At 38.4% G+C, this 23989-nt stretch overlaps 1 protein-coding gene across 11 annotated transcripts in view; it reads right to left on the minus strand.

Annotated features, from left to right (window-relative positions):
• Positions 1-23989, minus strand: part of LOC129777510 (histone-lysine N-methyltransferase 2D) — a 578056-nt gene that overhangs the window by 165977 nt on the left and 388090 nt on the right. For all 11 annotated transcript variants that reach the window (XM_055783812.1, XM_055783818.1, XM_055783817.1 and 8 more), the window contains 2 exons: positions 20804-20935; positions 17049-17221 (listed from right to left, as the gene is read on the minus strand). In XM_055783812.1, coding sequence (XP_055639787.1) covers positions 17049-17221; positions 20804-20935 — 305 coding nt within the window. The remainder of the gene's footprint in view (positions 1-17048; positions 17222-20803; positions 20936-23989) is intronic.

Raw genomic sequence — 23989 nt, forward strand, 5'->3', positions numbered from 1 at the left:
CACTAGTAAATGAAGTCCGAACCAGCTATATTATCGTGCAAATCAACATTTCGTAGCAAGTTCCGAATGAAATACCATGATAACCATTTTATTGGCACCCGAAACCATACGTTTTGCCTCGTATTCCAAAAAAAAAACAGTCCCAGAGTGTCGATTTTTGACAAAAATTTTTTTAGATCTCGACGTTTCATGCAATTTAAAGACATATGACTTCAACATTTTTTTAACCTCGATTTCCTTTACTCCCCTTTTGGGTAATTTTTCGATTTTCAAAAAAATTAAAATGTGACCGCTTTGCGGCACTCTCCCTTAAGTCCGATTGAGCTGATATTTTGCATACGGTTTTTCGAGGTGGTGAACATTTTTTATGGGGTAACTTTTTGAAATTAGAGATGACCATTTTCATTGGCATCCTAATGGTCACTCATCAATATGAATATGAAATTGCACGGTTAACTGGTCTAATCAACCCCATGCCCATTTTACTCCCACCGACCCCCGTACAGACCGATAGTTCCCCTATATAAAAATTGGGCATAGCCGCCACGTTAGGTGCTTCTAACCAACGGCGTGGGTAGGAAAACATAGTAATGGACAGAATGGATTAGAAATGGGAATGTTTCCATTTTTTTGCGATTTAAATTATTTACGGACTGGTCATTCGTAATACATAGTACATCAAACAAATATTAGATAATTTAGTCTTGAGTGTACTCCGGATGAAAGAGGGGCATACCTCCTAGAATATATTTTGTTACATCTACTTAGAAGATCCAGCTTATATAGTAATCAATATCAATATATATTAATAGTTAATATTAAAATTTTATTAAAACGTGACATGTTTTATGATTTGGTTCCCTTATGCGTAGAAGTAAACGGTGTAGGACGGCTATCGGGTAAAAGAATACCTTGTGGAACTTGTAGCTCTACTTCCTCTTTTGAATGTGATCTCAGAACAGTCAACAAGTTTGTAATAGAACATTCGAAACTTAAAATATAAGAAAAATTTGCCCAAATTATTCATAAACGAATCACGATTTTTTTTTTCATTTACAATATATGATTATTGTTCTTGAATGTTTTGAAATATTTTATTCAAAATAATGCGCATTGGGATATGCACACTTTTCCTATCTTTCGGGTATTTTATAAATTATTGAACCAAACCTCATATTTTTTAAAGCATTGAAGTGACACTCAATGCGTGAGATTTCCATTGATGAAAACAAATAGTACACGGTAGAAATGACTTTATATTCCGGACGATTTTGGAGCAGAGCAAAGTTTTCACTTTTAGACTTTTTGAGCCAATCATAACATTGCGATTTACCGAGAGCAGGCTCGCTGTAAGCTTCCACCATCATTCTATACGAATAGGAAACGGTGTTTTCTAAGTTTATACCAAAAAATCAATGGTCTCCGCAAATCGTATTCCGTTGGCACAACATTCACAATTTTTAACAGTAAAATTTTCTAGCTGAATGAAACTTCTGAAATTTTGAATTGGATATTGTCGAAAGATGTTAAAAACATAAAAGAAAGTTACCGACCGACATGATTTCAAACTTCTTTAATTACCATGTGTCATATTGAACATACGTGAACATGAAAAGTTTTTTTTTTCAAACAAACCCAATTACACTGCACCGCCCATCTGCAGGTGAAAACTTTTAGATAAAATCAAGCGGATAACAAAAATCATTACACCGGACATGCCAGACTGGTTCGGCATTTTACAGCCCATGAATCTGACCTCGTTGGTTAGCCGGTCGACGTCAGCAATGTACCTCATCCAATGTGTTGATGCAGCAAAATCTACGACCATTCCAAGCACCGCACCGAACTCAATCAGGAGAGTCGATCGGACGAATTGGATGGATTGTGACGGCAGAAGGCAGCTGTTTTCCACCACAGAAGAACCAATGGAGGATCCTCGACTTGGGGTGGTGACGGAGGCTGATAGGGGTTTTATCTTCATGTCGCATGCAGCACGTATGCAGTGGGAATGCATTTTATTGGACGCATTCACACCGGAGGGTCACACCATCTCTAGGGCGGCACTTTCCAGGTCGCTTCGAGGACATGACTGCATTTATTGGTGATGATGTGTGCAGTATGTTGATAATTTAATTTGGTTTGTGGTGAATCGAGAATTGGATCGCTGATTTCACTATTCTTTGTGTTAAGAAATTTAAAGCGAGCAAGAAAAACCCCCAGTGTCTATAATTGCATTCAATGAGTAGAGATTTCCTCTCATTATATTATTCCAAAGCAAGCAGAAGTCTGGTATATGAGAGTAATTCTCCTCATGGGAACCTAATATAATCTACACCTTGGAGAGGTTCCAAGCTGGAAAAACGAATTAAAAACATCCACCGTATCGCAGAAAACAAAAGCTAAATGTGCCAAGCCGCCACTGGAAAACATGTGGGCAAGATGAAAAGAAGAAACCTTCCCCTGTCTGGCAGGTGCAAATTCTGAAGTGGGGCTGAAGATTCGCTTTTGAATAATAAAAGCGATAAAAAGAGTGCTACTAACCTTTGGGGGGAGGAGGCGCGAAAATAATAAAAAAAAAACAGCGAGAACGGCGCAAATTGTAAAGATCATACTTCTGTCAGGAAAATTCAATTAGCCTAATTCAAATTCAAACCGACTCGAGTCAAGTTTGTTACAAATTGAATTATACGCAAAGTTTGTGATAAATTTTGGCTCCATCGCGATTTGCTCGCGCTTATAATTCGTTGAATCGACCGAAGTCAGAAAAATAATTCGTGTAGCAGAATTAAGACTCCATAAAAAGAGTAGCAGGAGTTTTTGCATAATAAATACGGTTAGGGTGTATGTACAAAATTATTCAAGGCAGCAGGGAGGTCCACAATGGTCGGAAGTTTTGATGAAACTTCTGCTCTCGGTAAACACGTTGTAGATTTATACATTGGTTCATTTTGTTCACTCAACATATTATGTGTACGAACAGCGGTTGGCAGTTTCTAATGTTAAAAAACAGAATCTAATATTCTTTGTTTCATCGATGCAAAAAACACACACACAAGCTTACGTTAACAGTTCAAATTCGCTAATGTTCATCGAATATGGTATATTTACGTTGATAGATATATCTTTATGACTCATTTATTCATAGATAATTGACACAATTCGAAGACATTGTCTTACACATTCCAGTTTGGTTGAAACAAAAAAGAAAACAACTTCACTTTATATGTCAATAATATCAGCTGAAGCACTAGATGGAATAACGTGTAACTATTGATTTGGACACATTTAGAGAGGAACTTCAGAGATAATAATATTGATGACGAAACCATAAAAAACTTTTTTTTCAATTTTCAACAAACAACAATGCTGCTACAATTATCGGGAAAGCAGTGTTTAACTATGGTCAATACTATCATTTATATGTTCTCTGCAATTTGAAATAAGAAAGTATCAAACTGCTTCTTGATATCGGGCATACAAATCTTCGTGGTCATTGATTTTCGGCTCTCAATCTTTTTTTTTTTTTTTTTTTTTCTGTATTATAGTGACTTTCAACGCTTTTGGCTGGTTCGTCACTTTTACATTTTGGAAGAATGTCGGGAGTGAGAATTGAACTCGTGATCTTGAGCGTGAGAAGTATGGATGTTACCTCCACGCCAGATCGGCTCCGGCTCTCAATCTATTTTATTTTATATTATACTAGCTGTGCCCTGCCACGCTTTGCTGTGGCAAATTGCATGGTTCAGCTGAATTTTTCATTTTTTTTATATTATAACAACAATCCTAGATGTGTTTGGTTGTTTTATATATTGTATCATAGTTTGAGCTCAGTCGGTTCCGTACTTTTCAAGTTTTTAACGCGCACACAAACGAACAGAAAACTTTTATATAAATAGAGATAGAGATAGATGAGATGATATAGATGATATTGTAGAATCATTTGACGATAATTGTTTGATGATTCATTCTTGTGTGTTGTGCAGAACAATACATACTCGAGATAAGCAGCTGTCATCCTTAGTGGAGAATGTTTTGCTAGCGAAACCAAATCACATACAAGATTCCAGAACGACATTTACTTTCTTGATGACTAAATAAGCGAAATAAACTCTATCTGCACGCGAACCCAAATAAATTAATGACTTATTATAACTTATTGAATAACTTGGTATTCCCCAAATAATTTTTTGGTACATTGCATAATGCATTATTGCAATGTCAAAGGCACCAACGAAGCCTTTATGATGCCAGAAAACAAACAATGTTAACTGCTTGGAAAAAGGTTGAGTATTAGCCTCAGTAGAGATTCATTACTAATACCCTAGTGTAAGTAATTCCCTCCCGCTATCTCCCCTCCTTATTTATATTCATCATTACAAACGGGGTTTCAGCGTGGCGAAGATGCACTATTTTTACGTACGGGTTATGAAGAACGTACGCACACAAATATCCATATATCGATGGCTTGAAGCAACTAAATATACACAAATTTGTCTCTGTTTTAAGCTCTTCTCAACAGAAGCCCTTTCTGTTGATATTGACAGTCTAGATTAGCTTAGCTGTCATCCTTTGTAGAGAGAGTTTTCCTACCGTCATGAGAAACCAATTCACTGACAAAATTCAGAACGTTTATTTTTTTTAGTGAGCTAACGATAGCCTAGCTTGATGATTACCCACACAATTGTGTAGCTCAAAACAATAATGCAATGGTGTCAGTTTGATGCAATGATTGCAATACGCTAATTTGGTCGCGTCTCCAGCTCAATCCGAAACAAAGACATATGATGGCGCAAAATAAGGAAGAACAAGCGATGTTCATTGTTTCGTATCTAGATCAATACAGAAAGTTTGCCCTCCTTCCTTGCTTGAGACTTTAAACTTCTTCAGTTCATTCGACTATAACCTTCAAAAACGCCCTTGGAAAACTTTATCCATAATATATTCGTCCACCCCCATTGCCTTGAGAAAGGCATTCGATCCCTCGCCGTCCACGAAGAAAGAAAGTTTGCCTTAGCGAGATCCACTGTTTATACTCTAGGCAAATATTCCCCTTCGTTCTTCTTTTATCTTTTCCTTTGTTCACGGAGACTTTATATCTTACGATTTTCCCTTCGCTGCTCGTCGATAAGTGCTCGTTATTGACAGCTCTGTTCAGGAAAGCACACAAATGGACAGAACAAATGTATGAGGGAATGGGAATGCTTCCAATTTTCATAAATTTAAACCATATACAAACTATGGGATTGTAATGTATAGCATATCAAACAAATCCTAGGGAAATTCTGATTCGTTTGGCATGTAAATCGCCAGAATCCGTTCACGGCAAAAATAGTTATTAACGTTAACTTTATTCCATAAAAACGTGACCTGTTTTGTGATTTGGCACCCTTAATGACAGGTGTAGTTCTACGTCAAAAAGCCTCGAATGAGTTCAGCTTTACGTATAAAATCGTTTTCAGGAGGGTTCCTCGGTTTACACCTCAGGAACAGATAAAGAGTTAGGAAACTTTCACTCCAATTTTGGAATCAAAAAATAACTCATAAAATCGAAAATAGTTCGAGCGTTGCTCGTATCGAAAATTGAAATTAGTTTCCAAATGAACATAATATGGTAGGCAGACTTCCGTATCTATTCGCGATTAGTTTTTTTTTATTAAATCGTTTATTTTTACAGGCCCAGTTACAAAAGTTTAAAGAAGCCAAACTCCTATCTGTATTGTTACAAGTATATATAAACATTTTTCATTAATTCTAAAGTTAATGAAGTAGAGAACCGATTACTCGCGGTTTGCTCGAGTTAGAAGGGTGACATTTTTTTTCATGAAAAGGAAGGGATATAAGGATATGTTGACAATGTTCACACTCACATTCGCACTCACATTCATCATACCGCGATTAGTTGTATACACTTAGTTTTGAGCCACTCATGGAATCGAGTGAATTTAAGCAAATGTTGAAAATTAAATACACGCATGTTTGACACCTCAGACATGGAACAATTCTATTCGAGAAATAATACGGGGATAGACCAGATGTAGTAAAACACTGAGACGACCTTAGAAAAATAATAAAACGTTATTTGAACTTGAAAAAGACAACTCAACCTTTCTAATTTCCTCGGAAAAAAATAATCATATAATTTTTAGCAACATTTTTTTTACATCAGAGACGCATACAATTGCTAAAATCATTTCCCACTTCAATGTAAATGATTATAAAACTATTCAAGCATTTTTACGTGCCCATAGATATTGTAGTTATTGGTGTTTTTTCAAAAATATTTGGAAGATTGCTTGTGATGGATTTCTTGATTTTTTTTAATTAAAATAACGGTCTCTACAAGCTACAACTGAATCCATATTTATGGTACAGCACTACAACTGCCATTACTGAACATGCAGATTAATTAATTGGCGGAATCGATCGTAAAACGGTTAGTGCACTGGTTTTACATCTGGAAGATTGCAAGGAGTGATTATACTCGCACATATACTTGTGCATTCCCACATATACACCCACTCCACATCTAAAAACTCATTAAACGAAAGTTACGAAACGTTTACTTCGAGGGTATGCATATCATTTTGTAGTTTTGGTACTGTTTGCGAAGAAGTATTCCTCTAATTTACTCCAAACTTTGATTGATCGGATAGAAAAAACCGCTGAACGTATCAATATGAAACTTTCACAAGGGATTTGGAAGATAGGCAAGGCTTAAGATTTACCTGGCAACATAAGTACTTACTGCATTTTTTGCAAAATAATAGAAGATTTTCTAAGACATCATGAAAAACGTGTTGTGCACTTTCAAAAAATAGATGATGTTTTCTTTGCCAAAGCTACAAATTAGCTTGGTACTGAATTTATTGGAGTTTTCAAAACTCTCTTTCGGTATGCGGTGCGCTCATTATTTTTCAAATTATTCATCATCAGAGGCGAATGGTTTCTTTTTATTCAAACGGGAACATCTGTTAAAAGGTCCTACAAAAACGTTCTAGCATTCAAACTAAAGCTACTTGATAAGGTTGATTGGATTTGTTATTGGGTTGGTTACTGAAAAATTGTGTTAGTCTACAAAAAGTTAGAAAAAAAAAAAGAAATCGGTTTTTAATTCCTTTCTAATATTTTTATCCACTACATATACACACACCCAGATAAAACATGTTGAGCTTCTAAAAATTTGAAACTTCGAAATGATCTCTCATCTCCATGCGATGATTTTTCACGAAGTTACAGCATTTCAAAAATCTCATAATAACTCCAACTTCGCACTCTGTTCCTCTAATTTTTTTGACGTAGAACTACGTCTTTCATTAAGGGTGGTCACGTTTTTATGAAATAAAGTTAACGTTAATAACTATTTTTCCGTGAACGGATTCTGGCGATTTACCAAACGAATCGGAAATTCCCTATGATTTGTTTGATATGCTATACATTACAATAACATAGTCTGTATATGGTATAAATTGATGAAAATTGAAAGCATTCACATTTCCTCATACATTTGTTCTGTCCATTTGTGTGATTTCCCGAACAGAGCTGTCAATAACGAGCAACTTATCGACGAGCAACGAAGAGGAAATCGTAAGATGTGAAGTCTCCGTGAACAAAAGAAAAGAAGAAGAACGAAGTGAGGACACCGACTAGACAACACCGTTGCTGGGCGAGCTGGACGGCGAAGGATCGAATGGTTTTATCAAGGCAATGGGGGTAGAGGAGTAATATGAGTAGAGTTTTCCATAGGGCTTTTTGAAGGCTAGAGACGAATGAACTGAAGAAGTTTAAAGTCTCTTTAATTCAACAAGGGAACAACAAGGAAGGAAAGGCAAACTGTCAGTATCGTTCTAGATATGAAACAATGAACATCGCTTGTTCTTCCTTATTTTGCGCCATCACATGTCTTCGTTTCGGACTGAGCTGTGGACGCAACCAAATTACTCACTAGCTGATGTCTCTGTCATTGCAATCATTGCATCAAACTGACGCCATTGCATTAATGTTTTGAGCTACAGAATTGTGTGGAGAATCATCAAGCTAGGCTATCGTCAGCTCACCAAGAAAATAAATGTTCTGGAATTTTGTCAGTGATTTGGTTTCGCATGACGGTAGGGAAACTCTCTTCACAAAGGATGACAGCTACGCTAATCTAGACTGGCAATATTAACAGAGAGGCCTTCTGTTGAGAAGAGCGCAAAACGGAGATAAGTGTGCGTATATTTAGTTGCTTCAAGCCATCGATATATAGATATTTGTGTGCGTACGTACTTCATAACCCGTACGTAAAAATAGTGCATCTTCGCTACGCTGAAACCCCATTTGTAATGATGAATATAAACAAGGAGGGGAGATAGCGGGATGGAATTACTTACGCTAGGGTATTAGTAATGAATCTCTGCAGAGGTAAATATTCAGCCTTTTTCCAAGCAGTTGACATTGTTTGTTTTCTGTCATCATAAAGGCTTCGTTGGTGCCTTTGACATTGCATCATTGCATTGAACTGACGCTATGATAGAGCAGATGTTAAGGTTGTGCAACAAAAAAAAATATTTGGGGAATACCAAGTTATTCCCCAAATTATGGTTAACATTAATGTTTTGTTGGAATAAGGCGTGAGTTGCTGTTCAATACAACAGGGGTTTTTTTTCTGTTGAATGCACATAAATAATACAATTCAACTATTTTGTATAATGTAAACATTTTTCCGGTCTAGCTATTTCATAATATTGTACACTCGACCAAAAAAATATAGTAACAGAGTGCGAAGCCGGTAATTTTAAGTGATTTTTGACATGCTGTAACTTGGTGAAAAAATTGCGAATCGTTCATTCTGCGAGTCGCGTAGGACTTTGTCATTCTAGTACGATTTGCGATTAAATGTTCCTCTAATTTACTCCAAACTTTGAAAAATCGGCTAGAAAAAGAAACGGCTGAACGTATCAGTATGAAAGGTTCACAGATGTTTAGGGAATACACAAAGCTCAAAATTTACCTGTAAACATTAGAACTTACTGCAGAATTACAGAGGATTTTGTAAAGCACTATAAAAATCCTGTTTTTGGCACTTTTTTGAATCGATGCAAAAAAAAATGAATAATTTTTTTTTCGTCAAAGTAATAAATTATCCTTATGCAGAATTTATTGGAATTTTCAAAACTGCCTTTCGATTTGCGGTGTGATGGTTGTTTATTGAATTATTCATCATCAAAGACGAAGGGGTAATTTTTCATTCAAACTGAAATATCTCTGTGTGAGATGGTCCTACAGGAACGTTCTTGGAACCAAAAGTAACCTAGTTGATAAGGTTAATTGGGTTTGCTATTGAGTTGGCTAGCACAAAATTGTGTTAGTCCAGAATATTCGTGAAAAAACAAAGAAAAATCGATTTTTCATTTCTCCCCGATATTGTTGCCCACTACATCAACACACACAAAGATAAAAATATGTACGAAAAATATTCTAATACTGAAAGATGTAGCTTAAAATTGTTGCGCATCCCATCGATATGCGATATGCGTCGATATACGAAGTTACAGCATGTCAAAAATCACTTAAAATTTCCGACTTCGCACTCTGTTCCTCTATGTCGAGTGTATAATGGATTTATCAATATGAAACCGCCTATTTTTGTACGATAAAACATATTTGATTGTTGCCATCCATTATCATCACCACTTGCGGTTACAACCAGTGCTGAAAATATTCACGTTCGCGACATTCAAATTCGGCGAATTTCTGCTTTCCTTGTATTGACAAACTACTGCTCAAGCGAGAGTCGATAAATATGAAACAACAATATCAATGAACCCCAGTGGAATGAACATCAACATCAGCTTGCCATGAAGTTCATTTCTCATTTGCATCTTACTTTTCGTCATGGTATTCGTAAGGTCGAAAATGAAGATCATTGCGTGTTAGTGAAAATCAGAGCACAAAATTCAACGTCACCAATTGAGAGTGAAATCGATTAATGGTAAAGGATGGCAATTCATCACACAAAATTCTTGTTTTTGGCGACTTCGGCAATGGAATGTATAGAATAACTCTTGCTACGTTTTATGAATCTACTCACGATTGCCCGGAAATGGCATACACCACCATTAATATGTGCAATGGGTGACACGTTTTCAATAAAAAATCACTGCAAGCGATGAAGATAAACTTAACGTTCGTGATAATCACCTGAAAATATTGACAGTAATGAAAGTGCCTGAATGCAGGCTTTTCGAAATTCGCTCATGCTGTTTTCGATCAATATACCAGATAAAGTTCACGCGTCTTGACTCTTGTGTTATACTCATTATGACCGATATGGTGTTGAGTTTCAACAGAAGAGAATTCATCCGATACTGGGAAAAATCCAATTTCTTCATTCGTGAATGGATTTTGATAATTTGTAGCACTGGTTACAACATCGGTGAGTAGTCGTAGTTTTTTGATATATTTTGATATCGATAACTGGTGTCAAAAAATTAAAAAAATCTAATTTTAAAAAAAATAAAATAAATGGAGTATACTTTTTACATTCAGGTGAAAAAATCGAAGAGTTTAGTTTTGACACAGAATCCAAGGTAAAAAAATCTTCTTACCGTGTTCTCTGCCTTTCACCGACCATCGTTTCAATAATTTTTTCTACTGTCAAAGTAAATATTCTTGCTGCTTCAAAATGATTTTCAAATTCGGTAGCATCTGCACAAGACCTACAATAATTTGCTCCAAAAAGTAAATGTTGAAATTTTCATTAAAAATGATAAAATTTAAATTAAAAAAAACACAATGAAAAAATATATATTTTTTCAATTGAAATTCGTTTTTCGCATAAAAATCTTTTTTCATAAATTCTAAAAAAATGTTGAAAAACATAATGTTACGAGTAAAACTTTAGTTTTCAGGAGTCCCAATGCATTATCTGGAAAGTCTCCATCAGAAAATCCAATTTTTGTTTGAGTTTTGTAGCATCGGTTTACCTATATTGGTGAAAACATAACGAATGCTGTCTTCTAACGCGTCAACAGACTCGAGTATATAAGATTCAATCATATTCAGTTAGAAAAACGTTACGTTATTACGTTATTTCAATCCATTAGTTTTCAGGTTTCACAAGTATATTTATCACTAAATGTTGTGTCTTTGGAATGAAATCAGAATCGTTGTACATAGCTTTTTGAAGTAGAGCTGATATGAGGCAACAGAACCCAACAAAAAAAAAATGTAAGGGGTTGTATCTAGGACACGACCGAATATTTTCGACGTAGGACTACGCAATTATATTATGCAATCCACTTGTTTACCTTTTCGAATATTATTTTAGAATGCATCAAAATTTTTGTAATAGATTATGTTCTTTGTTACAAATAAATTTGATAAAGATCCTTTCACGTTTGATATGATGCCTAGGACTACCAAAATATAGGGTTGGGGAAAAAGAAATGTCGTATTTCTGATTAAAATTTGACGCATCATTTAACATACTTAAAATTATCCAATTTAAGTCAAATATGCGCCGTTTTGTTCGCAAACTTGTTGCCATTTAGAAGGAAACTTCATTATCCCCCCCATAAAAGCCCCCCTCCTTATTTGCAAACAACTCAGACAGCCAGTTTTCGCAAGCCTCTTTTGAGGCCAACTTAGTATCACCAAGAGCGTTTTGCATGGACCGGAAGAGATGATAATCACTTGGAGCCAGGTCCGGACTATACGGTGGCTGCATTAGGACATCCCGTCCGAGCTCCCGTAGCTTCTGGCGTGTCATCAAAGATGTGTGAGGCCGAGCGTTGTCCTGGTGGAAAACAACACCATTCCTATTGATCATTTCTGGCCACTTCTGGTCAATCGCCTGCTTCAAACGGTAAAGCTGCTCACAGTAGAGAACCGAGTTGAGGTTCTGGCCATAGTTGACCAGCTCATAGTGGATGGTTCACTTCCAATCCCACCAAACACACAGCAAAACCTTCCTGGCCGTCAATCCGGGCTTGGCGATGGTTTGGGCCGACTCACAACGCTTCAACCACGACTTTTTTCGCTTTAGGTTGTCGTACGTGATCCACTTTTCATCACCAGTCACCATCTTCTTCAAAAATGGGTCGAGTTCGTTCTGTTTCAGCAGTGCATCGCAGGCGTTGATTCGGTCTAAAAGATTTTTTTGCGTCAACGCGTGTGGCACCCATACATCCAGCTTTTTTTGGAATCCAATCTTCTGCAAATGGTTCCAACTGGTTTTATGGTCTATACCCAGTTCCTGGCCAAGCGAGTGCTCACATGCTGGTCTAATTGGATGATTTCAACGATTTTATCGGTTTCCACGACGTTTGGCCTACCAGTACGGGGTGTATCTTCGACAGCCACTACACCAGAACAAAATCGATCAAACCAACGCTTGTTATGCGAATCGTTGCAGTATCGGGTCCATAAACTACACGAATTTTTTCGGCCGCCTTCGTTGCAGTCTCACCTCGCAGGTAGTAAAAACGTAAAATATGGCGAATTTCTTGCCTGGTGGACTCCATCTTTGACGCGCTATAACTTGAGACTGAAAAGGACAATCACAACACTGTCAAAACGACACTTGTAGCACAGATTGTCGTCTTTAAATAGCCGTATAGTATGACCCGATGCGATAAGTACAACACAAGATATGTTTAAGTGTTGACAATATATTACCATATATTGACAATATACGACATTTATTTTTCCCCAACCCAATATGGGAACGGAAGAATTGTCAAACGAGCATTATATTTTACATTTCCCTCTGAAATTATTGCACATTTCATGTTTACGTAGTTCTCGAACCGCGAAAGTTCATTCACCTCTAGTATCTGAAATGACGATTTTCCCAGACTTCTCAGTTTAAAAGTACGTTTTAGGATCATATTCCGGTCTGCACAACGACAAGCGAGTACAAAAGTACTCAACACCAAAAAATACCCCCGACTTGCATGCAGCGTTGCCAATGTTCCAGTTTAAACTGGATTCTTCCAGTTTTTTCACCTCGATCCAGTCAAACAGTTAATTTTAAAATCTTCCAGTTTTTCTAAATACTGTCCAGTTTTATCCAGTTTTTTTCATTTGTGTGCTTCAGTTTCACCAATTTCATGTAAAATAAATTCACAATGCATAAATATTATTCTTCTCTCACCCTTCCTTGACTAATTTTTGTATTCTGACACTTTCGTTCGATCCTTCAAAGTGTATTTAGGTACCTGAGAACCTGAGAAGGTGAACGAGAGAATTTCTTTAAAACCTATACTCCGTGCGATATGTCGCGCGTACTCTGTATCGAACTTCAATCGCGAAGGCGGAGAGTAGTTATCTTTCTTTGCGTAATAGCTATAAATAACAGCTATTAAAACCGTCCTTCTTAGGGGCTTTGGACCCTCTGGTTCTCTGGTTCTCAATAGTTTCAAGTTGTTTTTCGGGCATGCTTCTATAGAGATCCGTCATTCGCAGGTGGAGTTTACACATTCTTCGTAAATGCGAAATACGTAACAACGAAGTTGTCAAAACAAACACTACAGAAATGTTAAAATTCGAGTTTGAAGAAAAAGAACAAAGAATTGAGGTGTGGGTTGGCCATGCACCTTTATTGTCGAGCAATAAATACGATATTTTTCAAGTTTTATCCAAATAAAACCCTATTTTCCAGAGGTTCTAGAAGAAAAGATCCTAAAATATTGTTTCACGGTAATGTTCGAGTGGTGGGAAATGTTATTTTGATTTGCTCGAACGGTTGATGAATGGTTTATTTCGCTATTCTATGAACTACATATAAATACTACACGATGCTTCGAAGCAAGTCCTTTTTCTCAAGCATTGGAATAGGTAAAACAAATCATTATAGATGAATCAAAACCAAACTTCTTAAAATGAAGATTTTACAGGATCCAGTTTTCTTCCAGTTTTTTTTAAGAGCAATCTTCCAGTTTTTTGAAAAATATTAATGGCAACCCTGCTTGCATGGTTTGACAAAGCGGATTCCCCCAGGCACAGTGTTAGGGAAACACAGCTCGGTGGGAACGAAAATACCCCCGACTTGCATGTATATTTGCAAAGCGGATTTTCACAGGTACATCGATTGCGAAGTCTGTGTTGGAGAAACCGTAAATCAGGCCAATCAAAACTTGGGAGTTACGGCGTTTAGATAACGCTTGATATTTTACAGTTATTCAATTGTTCATATCATGAAAAATAACATTTTATTAATTATAATAGACGCGTAGAAATATTTCCTATCAATTGATGCAAACATCTTTCCGATCTGTTACGAAATGTTAGAGTTAAAAGTATTCAAAATACGGGTAGGTTTACCACACAAATCGGCAGAACAAATTGATGGGAAAAAAGGAAGTTCTTCCAGTTTTCTTGAATTTAAACCGTTTAGAGATTAGCGAATTGTAATGTGAGGCATATAAAACAAATCATAGAGAATTTTTGATTCAATTGGTATGCAAATCATGAGAATTCGTTCATAGTGAAAATAGTTATTGACGGTAATTTTATTTAATAAAAACGTGACATGTTTTCTGATTTGGCACCCTTCCTGAAAGACGTAGTTCTACGTCAAAAAAGAGATTCAATAACTTTGTCATTGTTGAAATTCGAACACATGTGTAGAAAGATTTTTTTTTATCAAATATCCTCTGTCATGTTCTGAAGGAGTCCGAATATATGCATTTTTTTAAGAAAGATATTTTCTGACTTTAAGAGGATGAATCAGAAATTAAATTCTTCTTTTACTTTCTTAAAACAATGAAAAGAGTATATCGAACAATAAAAAAAAGTTTTTTTATTCGATTGTAATGATGAAAATAAATTGGAGATTGTATAATAGGGTGCCAATGAAAATGCTCATCTCTAATTTCAAAAAGTTACCTCATGAGAAATGTTCATCACCTCGATAAAACACCCTATGCCAAATATTAGCTCAATCGGACCTAAGGGAGAGTGGCGCAAAGCGGTCAAAGATTGAGTTTTTTGAAAATCGAAAAATCACCCAGGGGTTTTTGAATTTTTTTTTTTATGTCGAATATCTTAAAAATTGCATGAAACGTCGAGATCTAGTGTCATCTCGAAATTTTTTTTTGTCAAAAATCGACAATGTTTGAAAAAATAAGTCAAAAAAAAATTTTCTTTATAGAACGCCATTAATCGAGCAGCTGAGGTATTTTCTGGCTTTCTCAAAGATAGCTTATGGACCTTCATAAACATTTCAACCCATGTCCGTCTAGCGCATGTTCCTTTGAAAGGGTGCTCTATGCAATTTTCAATCGCAAACGAATAGGAAATTCTTCGAAGCTGGACCTGAAAGCGGCTTTCAAGCGGCCGCACGGCCGCTCGCTGAATGTGGCTTTAAAGCAGCCTTTATTGGACGACGTATCCTGAAATTGATACAGATTTAATATTTCTTGCATAAAGAACATGGAAATGCAAATGCTGAATTGAAAATCTAACCTCCATGTCTGGATATTTTCGTCGATAGCGTCTCAAAGTTGGTTCTGGCACACCGAACTGTTTGAAGCACCCAGAACAGACAAACCTTCTTCTATAGCTTTCATAACATTATCCAAACTGGTGGCCGACCAATATTGGTCTCTTTTTCGCTTATAAGTTCTAACCATCTGCAATAAAAAACCAAAAATTAACATAATGTTGCCCCAAGCGACTTTTTCAATAAAAAAAATTTAGCTGAAAAAAATTCATGATTGAAACTCGCCGGAAACAAACAGATTATGTACAATAGAGTACCTTTATCATGTATAACATTATTTTGAAATTTAAATGTTTCTCATAAAGTGTATAATGAAATTTGAAAAAAACGAAAAACAATAACAAAATCACGATTTTTCTCATTTTTATTTTTCACTTTTTTTGTGATAATGTCTCGGCAGAGTTACCGAGTTACTCCCCTAAATATTTTGTATAGGGTAACTTTTTAAAATTTTAGGGTCGAAATTTTCCCATACATTCTTTGGCACCCTACTGTATATATAATCGAGTCCGTTCTAGAGTCATGTACACCATTAACTTCCTGGCCTACACGAATCAATAATTCCACTGACTTATAAAGCGCAATGAACAGCTACCTTCTCCAGAATGCGACATTGTGAATGCGATAATGACAATCTCTTCACTCTTAAAGTGGCAATTTTACGTTCCCAAAAAAACTTCAAGTGCTAGTCTGTTCATGATGAAATAGCAAATCAAAGTAGCTGTAAATATGATGCACAAATCGAACAGTTTTGGCGCCTTAAAGATCTTTATCTCTGTAAAACAATAGTATGGGGAATTTGTTTATTTAATTAAGCTCATTAACATTTTAGCTGTAACAGAAACGGATTTATTCGTGTACATGTCACATGTTTATCGTATCTAAACATATGGTAGATGTTTAGGCATAAGAGTGTTCCTACGTCCCATTAACGCGTGGAAAAAATCTGTACCAATCTGTACTTTTTGACGAAAATCTGTACTCTGTACCATACATAATCTGTGCAAAAAATAACGAAAAAATCTGTACCATTCCAGATAAATCTGTACGTGTGGCAACACTCCTGTGAACCATAAGGATTAATTAGACAATTATTTTGTTTTCTTACCTCATTATTCGAACGTAGGTGGTGAATGATTTTCAAAGTTTATAATTCGATAATATAATTAATGAGTTGCTTTTGATTTCCGTTGTAGCCCTTTTTTCAAACATAAATGGTACATTTTTTCACAGCTTTGAAAATGTATAAGATATTATATTAATTTCCTCATTATTATCAATGTGTAGCTTCCAGACACTCGAAACCGCAATACAAACTCGTGGTGTTTGCGTTATTTGTTAGCTTATTCGAGTTCACAAGAAAATATACCCACAGAAATACGAACAACGCAATAAACTGAATTTAAGAATTTTCCTCAAACATGAACAATGATAAGTTTCGAAATTAATGTCAGCACTCTTAAATATTCAACATAAATTAATTCAGTTTAATTATTCAATTAGCTAATTAGGAACGACTTCCATTTGCTATCGTTCGCTGGAACCAATTCCACATAAAACTCACCTGGGATACCGCTGCATTGGTGCGTAGTCGGCGAGGTTTTCATCGGACGGAGCTCTCCTCCCCACGCACACCCCCAGAAAGGATTGAGGTGCATTACGGCCCGACCAGCAGCCAAAAAAACGCTCCCTCCGAGGCTGTTCGATGGAACTTAGCTGTCGATCCGTCAAGCAATACTGGAATAACAGAGGGAGGGTGCAGAAAGAGCAAAGGGGTAGAAAAAAGGCAGGATGAGAATCTCGAAACAAGACATTAAAGGGTGTGTCACATCAAATTGCATCACGGAAAAAACGCTGTAGAAATTTAATTTTTTGGAATTATATCTTCAGCTTTCGCTTATAATCAGATAAGAGTGTATAGATCACGTTGACCATGCTTCACTGTCAATTTTTCGTAAATTTGGAAAATGTCGTCAAACGAAAAAGAGCGTCGTGAATTAATCCTGCGCACTCATTTCGAGAATCCGGAGTTGTCACATCGGGACATCAGTAAGATGCTGGGAATCGTCCAATCCACGGTCAGCAGAGTACTAAAACGATACTTCGAGAACCTAACCATCGACCGGAAGGTGAAGAACGGCAAAAATGGATGCTCCGTCAGTGAAAAAGATCACAAGCGCGTAGTTAAGCAGTTTAGACGTGATCCGAGAAGTTCGGTCCGGGATGTCGCCAATAAGCTGAATTTGTCAAGTTCATTCGTCCAGCGGACCATGCAGCGAGAGGGCCTGCGTACATACAAGGTTCAGAAGGCTCCTAACCGCGACGAAAGGCAAAACATGGTGGGGAAGACGTGAGCCCGGAAGCTGTACACCGAAATGCTGACGAAGTCACATTGCCTGGTAATGGACGACGAAACCTACGTCAAAGCGGACTTTCGTCAGCTGCCGGGCCTGTTGTTCTTCTCCGCAGTGGACAAATTCTGCGTTCCGGAGGAGATTCGCAAGCAGAAACTATCCAAGTTTGCCAAAAAGTACATGGTGTGGCAAGCGATCTGCTCTTGCGGAAAGCAGAGCGCCCCCTTCGTGATGACCGGCACGGTAAACGGGCAGGTTTACCTTAAGGAGTGCCTACAGAAGCGCTTACTACCACTATTGAAGCAGCACGAGGGCCCGACCATCTTCTGGCCGGATCTCGCTTCGTGCCACTATTCAAAGGACGTGTTGGAGTGGTACGAAGCCAACGGGGTCACCTTCGTACCAAAGGAAATGAACCCGCCCAACGCGCCGGAGCTTCGCCCAATAGAGAAATATTGGGCGATTATGAAGCAGGCCCTCCGGAAGAACGAAAAAGTTGTCAAATCGGAGGCGGACTTCAAGAGAAAATGGATTTCTGTTCAAAAAAAACTACAACCTGACGTTGTACAGAACCTTATGGACGGGGTAAAGAGGAAGGTGCGAGCATACGGGCTTGGGCTCGAAGTATGAATAAAAAGAAAATGCCAAAAGTTGTTTAATAGTTTTTATTTTACTGTCTAATATTTTCGAAAGGATCGGTCTACTGGGCGAATTTCTACAGCGTTTTTTCCGTGATGCAATTTGATGTGACACACCCTTTAGACGGACACAAATCATGTTATCATTCATTTTTCATAAAGCAAACAGCCGGAGTGCTTCGACAAACCGAAGATCGGCTCACATCACTCTGACATCAGAGAGGACGAATTCTAGAAAGGCTAAAATATTAAATTTCAATCTGTTGACATCCTTGACAATCCTTGCCGGAGCTGTCGTATTGTTTCGTTTTTTTTCTGTTTCTTTCCCTCCTCATCGAATCAATACGATTTCCAGAGTAACAACTCGGAATCTGATTCGGAAGGGATTGAAATTCTCAATCAGAAATTCGTTTCCCCAGTTTCCCCAGGAGGGAACCGTCTGCGGAGTGGAAAACAGCCAGCAGCTTGTGACATCCAGCCGCTCGACTTGTGTTCGAAAACTTTTACGCCAAGCTTGTATTCTTTAGCAGCAGCAGCACTGCCTCAGAAGACATGCTCTCGCATTCAGCAGGATATCAGATTTTCTTCCGGCAAAATCGAAACCCGAACGATGGGACGAGGAGGAAAAAATTCAAATTTTCCGAGATTTCCGCAAGATGAAAAGTAGCAATTTTTTGTTCGAGGTAATTGAATCATCCGAATTGCGTCCATGTCTGCTTACTCTTCCCCCGGGGGCCAATACCTTTTTTCACCGTTCAAAGTCATTTAGTGTTGCTTCCGGTCGATAATCACCAATATGGAAGGGATGGAAGCCACCCGTAGGGCCGGTTCCGTGCCCGATATGATCAATTTTGTGCGGAGGTCTTTTCGGAAGAAAATTGCTTTTTGAGAAAAGGGTTGGACTCATTATGAATCATGTATCGGGAATTGCTTTCCGGAACAATATTAGGTCGCTCTCATTACCCATTCTAAATATAAAGTAACGATACGCGTTTCGGAATAGTTCACGCGAAAAATATAAATTAATTACTTGATAGAACGCTTTCTTGAATGGCCACAGCTTTTAATAATATTCGTCCAAACCGTTTCGGCTTCAGACTTTTACCAGCTATGTAGCTCCTACGTGACATAATTGGAACGAACGATTAGAGGATGCGAAGAGGCGAGTGTTTCTGTTTTATAAAAAATAATGGAACAATAGAAGCGTTATTTTCTCGGGCGGATGGGCTCTCATAACCGAGAAAAACAACCAATCAACGTTTATTTCATTACTCCCTGTGAGGAGATTTGTTTTGATGAGGGTGTGAGCTAATTTCGGAAACTCCCAAACGCACAGTGCATAGAAATTGCAGCCCATGGATCATCAATTTTCCAGTTAACTTGATTATTAAATGTTAATTTGATTATTACAACGCATTTATTAAGTTTGGGCTAAAATTCCGCTAACCTGTTAATGTGCGCCTCATAATTATCAATCGACACCGCTAGATTCGAGCGCCGGGGGAAAGAAATTGAATTAGAATCCGGCAAAGGGAGGAAATCCTTCGCTCGCCACCCGCTGGAAAAGGACCAAGTTTGGGTTGTTCCGAAGAACAATAATAACAACAACAACTTAACGTTGATGACATTGTCACTCGAAAGATTTTGTTCCGAAGAAAGCTCGGCTATTTGTGTTGGAAGATAAAATCTTCGCCTCGCAGATTCCCCCCTCGGGAAATTAATAGCATTCTATTGTTATTTCTGCTCCAGTTGCTCTCGCACTGTGCGGTAAAATATTGTTTAGGAGTTTATCGTGCCGTGGAATTGCAGACGAAATTACAATCATCAATCAAGAGGTTTCACTTTATTAGTGTTGTGAAAACTTAGAACGAATCGTCCGTCGTTTTATTTCAGCCCCCCTTAACCGAACTCCTCTTCGAATTTCGCCCACGACAGGTCTGATACTTTCGAAAAATTTTATACCCGTCGGGGGGATGATAAAGATAGCCGAAGAAACATTACATTTCGCAATTCATCATCCCATTCAGTGTCAGGACACTCGTCGGCATTAGAGTGTGGTTTGGGGGCGAACTTTCGCTTGTTCTTCAATTTTCAAAAATTAACTTGTTTTGTTTCGCCCCGAATTCCAGACAAACAAAAACATTAACATTGGTCAATGTTATCTGGCGCTCATAAATCAGCGCTAATGGAGTCGATGGAATCAATTTGATTCCCTCCCCCCCAAAGTGGGATGGGACAGGAACGATGTTTCGTAACATATCTTGCCTTTTCCGTATCAATGACCGCCAGCATCATGATATGTAAACACAGAGCTACACAATACTCACCTGCTCGCGAATATCTCCTTTGGAGTAGACGGGCGCTCTCAGGCCGGATCCCGTGTCGAAAGGCCGTCCTTTTTTCCTGCCCATGTTCTCATCTTCAGAATCGTAACTTCGTGCCGCTAGATTTGTGTTTGACTGTGGGTCACGAGACGGCGAGGATATGTGGAAAAACAGTAGCAGCAGCAGCAGCAACAGCAGTCGCAAGTAGAAAAATACATGAAAGAAACCAAAAAGAGAATCGGAGTTAACAAGATGTGAATGGATGTTGCCTTGTTCTCGTATCGTTCCACCTGGGGCCGATTTTGGGCAGCGTGATAAATTGTTGTTGCCAGGAATGAAAACATATTCGTTGGATAGAGCTCTCTCAAGTCAATAGTAATTTTTGTGCATTTGAATTGTTTTTGGCTGCGTTAAAATGGGGTTTTTGACGGCAATGAATAAATAATATTCCAAACCCATACTCTGGGTGGCAGAAGTCTGAATACAAAATAAACAAACAATACTATTTTTTTGACGTAGGACTACGTCTAACCGGAAGATATAGGGGGTGAAATGGAAATCTAGGCAATGAACAAGTAGGAAAAAATGCAAGATTTGGAACGCTTATAACTCGAGCATTTCTCAATAGATCGCAATGGTTTTGGCATCAATTGATAGGAAATATATCTACGCATCTATCATAATGAATAACATTTCATTTTTTTTGAGATAAATAATTGAATAATTGTGAAATATCAAGCATTGTCCAAATGCACTATGTGCCCATTTTTGATTGGTCCATTTTGTGCTCCTCAAATCGTACCGACCAAAACGGGCAACCAGAGCAGCAGCGAAATAGAATGAAGCACCATTGGAAAGGAAAAAGAAAAAAATGAACGAAACATTGGTCGCTGTCTCACACATGCGTAATTCTCGAGCCAGCCAGTCAGCTTAAAAATCCCCGCTCCGCTGCCGTATCGATCATTCTCATTCAAACCGTACGCCACATCGGTTCGCATCAAAACACTTCAACAAACCAACCCAAGCAGCCATGTCTGGACATGGCAAAGGAGGAAAAGTGAAGGGAAAGGCAAAATCCCGCTCGAACCGTGTTGATCTGGAGTTCCCCGCAAGGGTAGCTAGGCCGAGCGCGTTAGTACCAGTGCACCAGTCCACCTAGCCGGCGTTATATAGTTTCGGCCGTCGAAGTGATCGAGTTGGCTGGTAAAGCTGCTCGCGACGATAAGAAAACCCGCATTCAGAACAGAACACATTCGGTTCGGTGGACATCAAGACAACAGGCAGTTGCATCGAGTGGCGACTGGCGAACGCAATCGCAAAACGGCATCAGGTAGCAGAAGAAAAAAGTTTGTTCTTTATACAAACTGCTTTGGTGGCAAATCCAGAACAAGGCGGCATCGAGGGCGTTCGAAATGGTTTTTTTTCAAAACCACGAGTACAAAGTTTTCTAAATTGGAACCATTCCATAAAACAAGGCGCTTTTCAGGGCCATTAAACCTTCCAAAAAAGAGTTTAGGAAATACAGTTCAATGCTTTCTAAAACATTATCCAAAATAATAATAAAACACAAATTGATTTTTTCTTAATTTGTTTGCCAGGATCTGATGAGTATGTGAATTTGGCAGTTGTTCTGAGCTTATTGATAGTTGGGGACTTTCCTGATTAAAGGGTGTGTCACATCAAATTGCATCACGGAAAAAACGCTGTAGAAATTCGCCCAGTAGACCGATCCTTTTGAAAATTTTAGACAGTAAAATAAAAACTATTAAACAACTTTTGGCATTTTCTTTTTATTCATACTTCGAGCCCAAGCCCGTATGCTCGCACCTTCCTCTTTACCCCGTCCATAAGGTTCTGTACAACGTCAGGTTGTAGTTTTTTTTGAACAGAAATCCATTTTCTCTTGAAGTCCGCCTCCGATTTGACAACTTTTGGGTTCTTCCGGAGGGCCTGCTTCATAATCGCCCAATATTTCTCTATTGGGCGAAGCTCCGGCGCGTTGGGCGGGTTCATTTCCTTTGGCACGAAGGTGACCCCGTTGGCTTCGTACCACTCCAACACGTCCTTTGAATAGTGGCACGAAGCGAGATCCGGCCAGAAGATGGTCGGGCCCTCGAGCTGCTTCAATAGTGGTAGTAAGCGCTTCTGTAGGCACTCCTTAAGGTAAACCTGCCCGTTTACCGTGCCGGTCATCACGAAGGGGGCGCTCCGCTTTCCGCAAGAGCAGATCACTTGCCACACCATGTACTTTTTGGCAAACTTGGATATTTTCTGCTTGCGAATCTCCTCCGGAACGCTGAATTTGTCCTCTGCGGAGAAGAACAACAGGCCCGGCAGCTGACGAAAGTCCGCTTTGACGTAGGTTTCGTCGTCCATTACCAGGCAATGCGGCTTCGTCAGCATTTCGGTGTACAGTTTCCGGGCTCGCGTCTTCCCCACCATGTTTTGCCTTTCGTCGCGGTTAGGAGCCTTCTGAACCTTGTATGTACGCAGGCCCTCCCGCTGCTTGGTCCGCTGGACGAATGAACTTGACAAATTCAGCTTATTGGCGACATCCCGGACCGAACTTCTCGGATCACGTCTAAACTGCTTAACTACGCGCTTGTGATCTTTTTCACTGACGGAGCATCCATTTTTGCCGTTCTTCACCTTTCGGTCGATGGTTAGGTTCTCGAAGTATCGTTTTAGTACTCTGCTGACCGTGGATTGGACGATTCCCAGCATCTTACCGATGTCCCGATGTGACAACTCCGGATTCTCGAAATGAGTGCACAGGATTAATTCACGACGCTCTTTTTCGTTCGACGACATTTTTCTAAATTTACGAAAAATTGACAGTGAAGCATGGCCAACGTGATCTATACACTCTTATCTGATTATAAGCGAAAGCTGAAGATATAATTCCTAAAAATTAAATTTCTACAGCGTTTTTTCCGTGATGCAATTTGATGTGAATTTGATGTGTTTATTCAATTTTCATCAATTCTTAAATTGTTTCCAGATTGAAAGTACAGTAATTTACAATTAGTTCGACATTTAGCGAACATGTAATGCGACTTATTTAGTTGGACATTTGTGAACATAGAGATCCAAATTATGACCCCACATTGAAAGTCGACACTGTCCACTGTCATCGCAAATGTTCCATTACAGGTTAAAATCGCCTCCAATGCGACACTGAGTGGCGCT

Source organism: Toxorhynchites rutilus, chromosome 3, assembly GCF_029784135.1.
Source record: "Toxorhynchites rutilus septentrionalis strain SRP chromosome 3, ASM2978413v1, whole genome shotgun sequence".
In the NCBI taxonomy this organism is placed as follows: domain Eukaryota; kingdom Metazoa; phylum Arthropoda; class Insecta; order Diptera; family Culicidae; genus Toxorhynchites; species Toxorhynchites rutilus.